Source organism: Eumetopias jubatus, unplaced genomic scaffold, assembly GCF_037043125.1.
Source record: "Eumetopias jubatus isolate StellerSeaLion01/CBP00866 unplaced genomic scaffold, mEumJub1_p1.0 scaffold_2, whole genome shotgun sequence".
Classification (NCBI taxonomy): domain Eukaryota; kingdom Metazoa; phylum Chordata; class Mammalia; order Carnivora; family Otariidae; genus Eumetopias; species Eumetopias jubatus.
The window spans coordinates 167442094-167453542 of record NW_028274808.1 but is presented as its reverse complement, the minus strand read 5'-3'; the positions used below and the strand labels follow the sequence as shown (position 1 = coordinate 167453542).

General features: G+C 36.2%; 1 protein-coding gene across 3 annotated transcripts in view; it reads right to left on the bottom strand.

Moving 5' to 3' along the window:
- The window catches only part of ATP8A1 (ATPase phospholipid transporting 8A1), a 220851-nt gene that overhangs the window by 122859 nt on the left and 86543 nt on the right, over positions 1–11449 (bottom strand). For all 3 annotated transcript variants that reach the window (XM_028088628.2, XM_028088627.2, XM_088021182.1), the window contains one exon: positions 1152–1224. In XM_028088628.2, the coding sequence (XP_027944429.2) occupies positions 1152–1224 (73 nt within the window). The remainder of the gene's footprint in view (positions 1–1151; positions 1225–11449) is intronic.

Sequence of the window (11449 nt, the reverse complement as noted above, 5' to 3'; positions counted from 1 at the left end):
AGCACAAAAGGGGGGAGGGGCAGAGGGAGGAGAAGCAGGCTCTCCGCTGAGCAGGGAGCCAGACTTGGGGCTCGATCCCACGACCCTGGGATCACGACCCAAGCCGAAGGCAGATGCTCAACCAACCGAGCCACCCAGGCACCCCCAGAGAAAGGTTTTAAACAGGGAAGTGAGGGGATGTGGTGTCCATGTCCATCATTCCCATTACCATGTGCAACAAGAACTGGAGGGGAACAAAGATGGATACAGGGAGACTGGCAAGGGCATGCTGGCAGTCTGGACTAGGGAGGGAAAGTGAGCATGAAGTAAAGAAGACATTTAGGATATATTCCAGAAGTCACTACTGACAAGGGCTTGGCCATTCTAGAGAGCTAGAGATGGACCCAGAAGGAGGTATCCAAAGCAGCTCTTAAGTTCCTAGAAAGAGAATTAAAATAGGTGATGGAGCAATTTGAACCTGAGAACGCAGAGGGAAGAAATGGTCTAGGTCCTGTGGATCCTGAACCTCATATTCTATAGAAGGCTCTCTTAAGAAGAAAGGATACAAAAAATAGCTGTAAGAACACCTTGCTAGAACTCCACCCAGGGGCACAGGTTAGTAAGCCACCTGTGCTCAAGGAGCTTTTATTGAGGTAATGAGTTCAAAATTAAGTTTTGACATATTGAGCTTGAAGTGATGATGAGAAAAGGTTCTGGGGTTAAAACTCTAGGAAGCCACACCATTTGATCTGATGGAATTTAGTAAGTATTAGTAACTTCATAAGTACAATGGTCACATTGGATGGAAATTTCTGGAGTTCTCTCTTTGTATAGATTGGGCACTGGCCTACCATTTTGAGCAGGTAATTCATTTCCACAGATAGTGTGAAATGGTGAATAGTGAGCTCTTTTATACAAACAGAATTCTCTTAATTATTTAATATAAGATACTTTGAAAAGATAGAATACTGATTAACAAGAATTTCAAAACTAAATTCCTAACAGCCATGAATTTGTGTGGGCCAAGTAAGAAGGATTTAACAATAACAGATTTTGGTAAGTATTAAAAATGATCACAAAACTAAAAAAAATATATAAACATGGAAGATAATTCAGGGTTACTCATTAGCTTTCACTCATTAACAAAAAGATAATAGTTTTATGTTGCTTACATGATTATTTTGGAGGTTTTCCAGCAATGACGAATCACTAAATGTTTTTTCGTCTCCGAACTGTGAGCTCTGCCTGAAGGGGAAATTGGAGCAAACCTGGTTCATTTATATAAGCCACTGATCTATTTGTAACTTACTTTTTAAGTAAATCATTATGCCTGCAAACCTTTAATAGATTAAATATAACTTAGTCTGCATTTCTAGATAAGATACCATAGACTTCATAACTGAACCATACATTATTTTCAAGCATTCTAAAACGTGATAAGACTTCCGCAGTGTAATAAAAAAATAGTATTTTACAGCTCATTTTTCTGGAGTGGAATTACACTGTAGCCACATGAAGCTTAAAAAGATTTTTTAAAAAGTTACAACACTGCTAAAATACCTACAGGTGAATTTCTAGTTCCATAATTTTTTTCAAGTTTTTAGAATTTGAGAATAAAGTAATTATAAAAAAATTCTTTTACTTTAGCCTATGAGAAATCATTATTTGTAGTGACTAACATTACATGATTATATGGAATATAAAAATATGAGCAATAAGCTTTATATATATCTTATCAACATCAATTAGAAATATCTGATATATTCATGTATATGTTCTGCACATATAAGAACAAATCACAAAAATGTATGGGATTTTTTGTGTTGGGGCTATCTTCAGATGAGCAAACACTTATGTATGTCATATGAAATAAATGGATTCAGAATTGCCTCTATAATCTAACTATTACGAATCTCATGGCCATGCAATTTAATACCAAAATGTTGAGATTAAAAGGAAGAACATGGAACACATAAGTGGGAACGTCAAACCCAAAGGGTGTACTTTGCAATGTTCAGTGAAAATATATACATCTAAACTTTTGTGCATAGAAGAAAATTCTAGAATTAATTCACCAAGGAAAAATAATATGTCCAATACTAAATAGCTGTAGCCCAGAAAGCTTTTGATCATAATTTTTAAGTTACAGAGTATTATCAATGCCGAAGTGCCAAATATCAAGAGTTTCATATTTTTAAAGCCAGCAGTTGGAAAGGAAGGAGAAATCACTGAAGAAAAAAAGAATCTGAAATAATTAAACATACACAGTGTCAATGAAATATAACCAAAGAAGGAAGTTAGAACGTTTATAATAAGATACATCTTTATTTACATGTAGTAGTTTGATCTATTAATTCTGAGGACTGTAAAATAGTACATCCTCATTAGCATGCAGTAATTTTGAATTCTTTCAAAACATCCCTAGGAGGCAGAATAAATACGTAATTACTCTTCCTCTAGTTTTAAAGATGGAGGGAAAAATCCAAGATCTTTTAAATATTTTCTTTTAATTTTACTTATTTTTGAGAGAGAGAGAATGACAGAGAGAGAGAGAATGAGAGGGGTGAGGGTCAGAGGGAGAAGCAGACTCCCCGCTAAGCAGGGAGCCCGATGCGGGACTCGATCCCGGGACTCCAGGATCATGACCTGAGCCGAAGGCAGTCGCTTAACCAACTGAGCCACCCAGGAGCCCCAATCCAAGATCTTTTAAATGATTTATCAATGGGAATGCAAAAAATTCGCATACATTTCTCCTCCAAATACTATCATTTCTTAAAAAGTTTATTACTGGGGCTCCATAAAGTCTCCCTATTATTAAAATGTATTCATTAATGGTTCTTAGTTATACATTCCCTCTTATTTGTTAGATAAATTGAAATGTCAAGGAGTAATCACAGTAACATCTTGCATGGGGAGGTCTATTTTCTTTCCAAAGAATTCCAGACTAAAAGCCTTCACAAATCTGAAGATACGTCTAATTAATCTCACCAGAAACCCTTATCTCATAAATCACGGTTACCATAATAGATATAACTTTCAAATGTATTTATAACAAATAACACTAGATAATGCAACTGAAATCTTTACATGGACACAATCCACCCTCCATTTACCAATGAAGCTTCTACCATGAATAATGTTAAATAAGGACTCTTCACTCAGAAAGTGACTTCTTTCCCAAGATCATAAAAACCATAAACAACTCATCTGCTAATCCACATAGCCTGGGTTGGATAACTCAGGCATGGAGCTTTCACCACTCCTCTCTAAAATCTTACAAAATGTTCACTTTTAGTAAGTGTACACAGACAAAATTAGGATGCTTGTGTCATTTCAAAGGAAGAACCAAGTGGATTAAAAGTAAAAGTGATCATTTAAACTCAGTTGACAAAATTATGAATTTGCAAACTGAGCAATAAGCTTTATATATATTTTATACAAATGCAAGCCAACATCAACATTTTGTTAGATTTTTCCATAGAAATTTTCAAGTGGCACTATGCACACAAAGAGACAAAAGAAATGATGGTGTTTTGCAAGAAGGGATAAGATAGGGAGGGTAACATTAAGGTTAAGGAGAAGAAGAAGCAGGTAGTCCACAATACCATGTAAATGGTAGCTTCTTGCTGGATGATTTAAAAACTATGATACAGTGTAAATAATTATTTCCTGACTATACAAAAAAATGAAGAATCCTCATGGCATTAAAAATTAACAGAAAATTCAGAATGTATATGGCTTAATCAGTATTACCTATTTTCATATATGACAATATGGGGACCTTGAAATTTTTTTAAATTCAAAATTCATGTCAACCAAGGTATCATTAGAAAAAAAGAAAAAAGAGTTGGATTCATACTTTTCACCTTAAACCAAATAAACTCCAGATGGATGAACAATTTAATAAAAATTAAGATATGGGAAAATTTTAAAAATAAGAGTGGAAAAAGCCTATGTATCACACATAATCCAGAAAACAAAACAGATAAATCTGACTGTATACAGCTAAAACATTTCTGCATAGCAAAAACTACTGCAAGCAAAATCAAAAGCCAAACAAAAACTGGGAAAAACTGTTTCCAATTCATATAATGAAGGTTAGTTTCCCTAAAATAGAAAGAACTCATAGAAACCAATATGAAAAAGATCAACAATGCAGCCCATCAACCAGATGAGGAAATATGAGTGCCTTTAAATACAAACTTCAGTTTACCCAATGAGAGAAATGACTGCATCAATTTAACAGAAATAAATGTGACAATTCTGTGCTGTTGTGATTATGGAAAAAGATAAATCATACCATTGCTGAGTATGAAAATTGGCAAAACTTCTAAGAAGAACAACTAGGCAATTTCTACCAAAATTTAAAACGCATGTATCCCTTTGATCCAGTAATTCCAGTTCTAGGAATTTATACTAGCTATCTACCTGGTGCAAAATGTTGTATGCACAAATTCATTCTTTGCAGCACATTTTTTAAAAGATTTATTTATTTGCGAGAGAGTGAGAGCACGCATGCGTCCACGAGTGGAGGGAGGGAGCGGGGGAAGAGAATCTTGAAGTGGACTGCCTGCTGAGCACGGAGCCCAATGTGGGGCTTGAGTTCAGGAGCCATGAGATCATGATCGAAGCCAAAACCAAGAGTCAGATGCTCAACTAACCGAGCCACCCAGGTGCCCCTACAGCACATTTTTTTTTTTTTTAAAATAGCAAAAGATTAGAAATAACTCAAGTACTATGAAGGATGTTGCTTTAAAACATTGTGGTACATCCACATAGCAAACGCTGTACAAAAAACAGGAAGCTCTTCTGATCTTGGACTGATCTCAAAGACGCACAGTGAAAAGAAAAGCTGGTACGAAACAGGGCGTATAGTATGCTTCACTCTCTGTAAATATAGGAGAGAAAACAGATACATACATGTTTATGTGTAGAACCGATCTGGAAGGATACATCTGAAATTGTTACTGCCTGCCTCCAGGAGGGGAGAGGAGTGCTCTAAGACAGGGAAGGGAGAAAAACCTTCCCCTCTTTACACCCTTGGAATTTGCAACATGTTAATGCATTATGAACTTAAATTTAAATTAAAATTAAAGACAAGAACAAAACCCTTGTCAGCCACCTGTAATAGATGTACAGCCTACACATAAAATAGATGTATACATGATGCACACACATATACTACACACATGTTCACACTGGAAGATAAAAGTTAGTGGGGCTGTAAAGCACCATTTTTTGAAAGGATCTGCACCTCCTGCTTTTAAATGATGCTATTGGTTGCAAATCAAAATCCCTTAGAGGGAGATTTAATTTTTAGGAATGACTTTTTTCCTAAAAATTGTCATGACAGAGTCAAGTCCAAGAATATAAACAAGTGATCGAATTCAATAATATTTTTGTTAGACATCGGTTTTAACCAAAATCCTAAGACCTGCTTTTCTGTGTGGCTCAAAGTGTTTCTGGAGGCAATTACAAAAGAGGTGTTCCAAAAACATTCTGTGAAACGGCTGCATCATTGAAATAAATAAATTAGCTGTCAACGTGACTACTTTGAAGACTAACATTAATTTGGATGCGTTAGATCTCATTATTATACAGTCACACCTGGAAGGATGTTTTCATGAGTCTAGCTATTATAGCAGAAAAAATAAATACCACTCATTCCATACATAATTATAGACCAGGATGAAATGAGAAAATAAATAAGACCAGAAAAATAGTACTAGCCACTGATACTATGATAATACTAAAGACCCCAGTGAAATGACTAAGCACAGAACACATTAAGGAAATTCTTTCTGGAGAATCATCATCACTGGCATTAACTCCAAAAAATATATCAGAACAGTATGGACTCTATATTAAATAGTTAAGAAAAACAAATATGTTATCTGGGATTGGCTTTAAAATAATGGTGAGGGAGAGGTATAGATGACACTGGATTTTGGTGCGTATGATGGAAGTAAGTGAAAGGGTAATCTGTCTACTTTTGTTTATGCTTGAAATTTCCCACAGTAAGCATTAGGAAAAGAAAAAAAATGGCTATGGAAATATATAGTTGAAAACAATCACATCTTAAGGGCTACACGGATGCTGAGAATAAGCAGATCTTTTTTCCAATGGTAGATTTTTAATAGAAAAGAATTAATCTGTAAGGTTATATGTTAGCTTATGGGTAGTTGGCAATAACAAGAAAACCATACCAATTTTGGAGTAAGTAGCTACTGGTTGGGGAATGATCTTATCTCTGTAAACTATTTTATACTAATATATTTAAGCAAGTAAAGCTACACCCATCATCCAATTATCTTTAATGTCAAGAGGGTAAGTTTGAAAATATTCTCAAGAGAGTATCACAGGTTTGCCTTCAAATTCCACTAAATATAAAATAATCTGCACACATTTAAGTGTTAAATATTGTGTGTTTTTTAAACGACATTTTTGTGGTGAATATGGTTCAGTAGGGCAGTAAAATGTATATAGGCTACAGGTCTTATGTATGGAATTTAATGAACTTCACATTGAAATGTGAAGCTGCTGACAGGCATGAACTTTGATTTTGGATTTATACAGTCATCTATACTCTCTAATTTATCCTTGAAAACCAGTGGCATGAAGATGTGGTCAGATGCCTACAGCATAGGATTCAACGAGTATCACTTTTTTCTTCTTTTTTCTTTTCAGGATCACACTTTAGATCTTGGTTTCCTTGGCAAAATGAAATCAACTGGATGAGGGGTTGGGGGGAGATGCCAGATGTATGAATGTGCAAAATTTCGCTCCCTGTGCTAACTTTTCTCAAGTCAGTTAAACTGTACCTGCTCTTGCTACCTTAACAAGAAAAGAAAAAAAAAATGACATGGTAAAGATATTTTGTGCTCTAAAAGCATATAAAGTTAAGATCTGTAGGACATAAAGTGACCAGCACCTACTCTATAATCTGGCTTTCATGTTTCCTGGTTGTGTACTTTGGGGCAAGTTACTTATTAGCTTCTTTGCCTAAATTTCACCAATTTTAATATGGTCATGTCAATCACAACTCTTCAAATACATCATGAGGATTGAGTGAGAGACACCAGGGCTAACACTCTCCATGAGTATACTATGTCTAGACGTTATTCTAAGCACTTTAAAAATGGAACTCACTCGGGACACCTGGGTGGCACAGTTGGTTGAACATCGGACTCTTGGTTCCAGCTCAGATCATGATCTCGGGGTTGTCAGGATCACCCTGAGTTGGGCTCTGTGCTCAGCACGGAGCCTGCTTGAGAGTCTCTCTCCCTCTCCCTCTGCCTGCCCCCACGCCCCATGCTCACACGCACACACACTCTCTCTCAAATAAATAAATCTTAAAAAAAAATAAATAAATAAAACCAGAAGTCAATCTTCACAACCTCCCTACGATGTCCACATTCTACCAGAGGAGGACAGGCAGGCAGACAGATTAGGTAACTTTTTCAAGGGCACAAGTAGGATCGGGGCGGCGGGGGGAGTCAGAATCCAAAGTCTGCATCTTTGACCACGGCGCATGGCCAGAACAGAACAGGAGCTCAAGTAGTATTTTCCAAAAGGGTGTTTTACAAAGAGACCTTAACTAGATAATATAATATCCTCTCTCTCCAAAGGTGGTAGAAGTCACAAAACAATCTCTATTGAAAGTAGGATATTTTAAATGACCCAAGTAAATAAACAATTTTTTTACATTTTCATTCACTCTTAATGAAAATATGCTGAAGGTAATTTCCTTCTCTTAAGAATAAGATTTCTCTTAGAAAAACTGTGTATTAATTCTATACTAATGAACAGTATTTACAATTAATGGAATTATATTAATGTTACAGAAAAAATTAAATGCAGTCACAAAATTTTACTACATTCTTGAAGGATTAAATAAAAGGGAATAGCTACTGCATTAAACTTGAATTATCCACCAGCAGTAAGCAGCTTTGGAATATTTTTAAAAATGCTCAAAATTATTCAGTTGTGTGTAGGTGTCGAAACTGGATGATGCTCCAAGCAATGAGCTTAAATGTGATGACTCATCAGTTACCACACGAATCAGTTGCCTCTGTCATTATTATGGGTATGAGTTTTGCTGCAAATCGTTATCAAATCTCCACTTTATTGAAATAAAATTCAAGTTGAGAAATATTAAATGATGTTATTGGACTTCCATGCATATTGGAAATGTGGCCAAATCATAAAACATATGTATAAACCTGAAAATAAAAATATAACCACTTCTAAAACCATAATGTGTTCTATAGTTACCAGCATTAAAAGAATCTGATTTCTGAAATTTCATTGGCCACCAAATCATGATGAGTTAGAGAAATATCAAAATAAACTTATACAGTTCTAAATCAAAGTGTAAATCCACGGAGGGGGGATTTTAAGGGAAAACAAACCAACCCCCTCAAAAGTATGGAAATTAAAACTATAAAATGCCATCCTTAATAATTCTATAATTATTTATATTCCAGTTAATTTTAATCCTTGGTTGCATAGTCTTCCAACATTTGTTCCAGACATTTATTTTTAAAAATGTTCATTTTCTAGCCCCGGAAGAGATTTACTAAACTAATGAAAAGAGATGTAAAGGAAATTTCCACTTCTCGGTAGGTTTCAGTAGCATCTTTTTGTGGCTCCAAAGAGTATATAAATTGCAACAGAAGGTGGCAGTGCTGAGCTACAAAACATAAAACTTCCTGAGCTCTAACAAATCTTAGCTAGTTCACAGCCCAGGGACCTCAAGTTGATCATTACAGACTTTATGATAGATACATAATGTAAAACTCTAGCAAGCCTAACCGTTAAACCTAATGTTTGTAAAATGACTAAAGGTTATGCAATAGGAAATCAAGGATATTCACTGGATTTCAAGAAATAGGTTCTTTATAGCCCTCTTATCCTACCTGATCAATAATGCTCCCCCCCGCCCCGCAAAAGTAGTGAAATGTATTTATCAAAGCAATAAAATGCAAACCTTTTAGAGGAATCAATGAGACAGAAAGGTCCATGCAGCTTACCATTCATCAGGAGAACAGCCATAATCCTCAGGTTCAGGGACATGGCTTCAGAAAGCAAGAGGAGGGGCAGAAAGAGAGGACAAAATCATCACAGAAAGGCTGGAGACGTAAAAGCATGAATAAAGGAAGTACTGAAAGATGGATCTTGAAAAAGTTAAGAAAATGAACTTTTAGTTGATTCTGAAAGAATGGCAGTTAGTATAGTAAGTAGAACACAATTTATGGTAACTGAGCAGGTTTACAAAATTATTCTATAACAGGATAGCCAACTTGCCTCTTGACCATGGAATTTACTCATTTTATTCCTAGAATTCAATATTCACTAAGAAATATTTTAACCTAGAGGTTTAAATACATGCTAAAACCAATGGAAAATTAATTACATATTATATCATCAGAATAAAGTGTTTTAATGAAACAAACATACTAATACCTAGGAACAAACTATCACTGATACAATTTGCCAAGTACATTTTAGAAATAAATTTGACTACCATAAAGTAATGGGTCTTTAAACAGATATATTAAAGTAAAAGTTAATTACATTTCTATAATTAAAAGGAACCACATTTTAAAAGATTAACTGATCCTCAAAATCTTTCACTTAAACTATAATTCACTCATTGAGCCATTTGTTATCTCAAACAGAGAACACATTCATCAATAATTTTAATTTCATCCTTTAGCTCATTTGAGCACTGGGAAAAGTCTGACTGATGTATAGCTTTTGTTTCAACAAGCCACTCATGTATTCAGCCAGAAGATACATGGCAGAGTAGATTTTCTTTTCTTTTTGTATTTATTCTATTTTTCCTTTTATTGTTGAAATTTTTTCCAGCTTTGTTGAGATATAATTGATGTATAACACTGCACAAGTTTAAGGTATACAACATCATCATGATTTGATACACTTATACACTGCGATATGATCACCACCACAGTGTGAGCTAACACCTCCACATCTGTCACATAATTGCCACTGTGTGTGTGTGTGTGTGTGTGTGTGTGTGTGTGTGTCTGTCTGTCTGTCGGGAAAATTTAAGATCTACTCTCTTAGCAGCCAGAAAAGTTTTTCTTATCTCTCATTTCTTTCACTATATATGACCATTCAATATTTTTTCTTTAAATTAAATTTATTAGCTATCGATAGAGTTTAAAAAATGCAGAGTTCAGTAATGTAAATGTAGAGTCATTCATTGTTTCTGACAAGAGTTTTCAGTGAAGTCCTTTCACTCCCTCAGTGTCCATTCCACTCCCTCTACCTTTCCACCAAACTGGCTATGACACAAGCCTCATCATTCGAAGGCACCTCTTCTACCTCCGAAGCATGAGACCGCCTCCAGGGCAGTATCCGTTGTCTTTAGTCCCAATGAAGGCAGTCCCCTCTACTCACTATTCTCTCTTGTACCAAATGACTTTTGTTGATGCTTGAGAGGAAGGGCTAACCAAGCCTCCTGTGGGCTGGACTCCCAGAAAAAATGATGACCTATTGCAAAACTCTGTAGAAACTGACTGCAGCCCAGTGCTGAAGGCAATCACTTCTGATCAACCTCAAGGCTTGGACTCTAGCCGCAACCCCCTCCACCCCGGACTGTACCAGGGGAGGGCCAGTGCTACCCAAGCAAAAACACTGTGCTAAGGATCTGCCAAGTTGGACGGCAGTACCCGATCTCACATCAGGGGAGGGGCAAGTGCATCTCAAGTCATATAGCTTAAAAGATGCAAAGCTCAAGGCTCAGGGTCCCTTCTCCTGGGTCGGGTCCAGCCCTGGCAAATGCTATTCAGAATGTGATGAGCAGCAGGAGACCCACACACCTGTTACTGCACCTGTCTGCATGAGTTTCCCCAGGACTGCTGCTGGGGCAGCTCTGGTGTATATGTGCTATTTGGTCATCTGCCTTTGTGTGCATGTCAATACTGCTGTATCTGCCTGGGAAGTTCTTCACTTAATCAAACCCATTCTTACATCTCAGCTCAAGGATCACTTTCTTCCAGAGCAGTCCCTGACCTGCCTGATTTGATCAAATCCCCACCACAGACTCAGTGGACCTCTGTACTGTGTTTTATCTTTGATTACTTAATTAACATCCATTAACCCCCAATTAGACTATAAATTTTAGGAGGGCAGAAACCATGTGAACTTTGCTGATCATTACAATCCCATCATTTAACAAAGTGCCACATACACAGAAGGAGATAAAAATATTTGTTGAAGCATATAAATAAACAAATGAATGGTGTTTACCCAGCTCTTACCATGGTGGGCAGTAAGATAAATTTGTTGGGTATAATCTAGACCTCGGGGCTAAGCTTTATGGTAATTGTGAGGTTTCTTGTGATGAATCTCTTCTCAGTTTGAAGTACTGATCCTTTCAGCAAACATATTACTAAACAAAATATGGTCATGTTAAGCGGTTCATATATCATATTCATATATA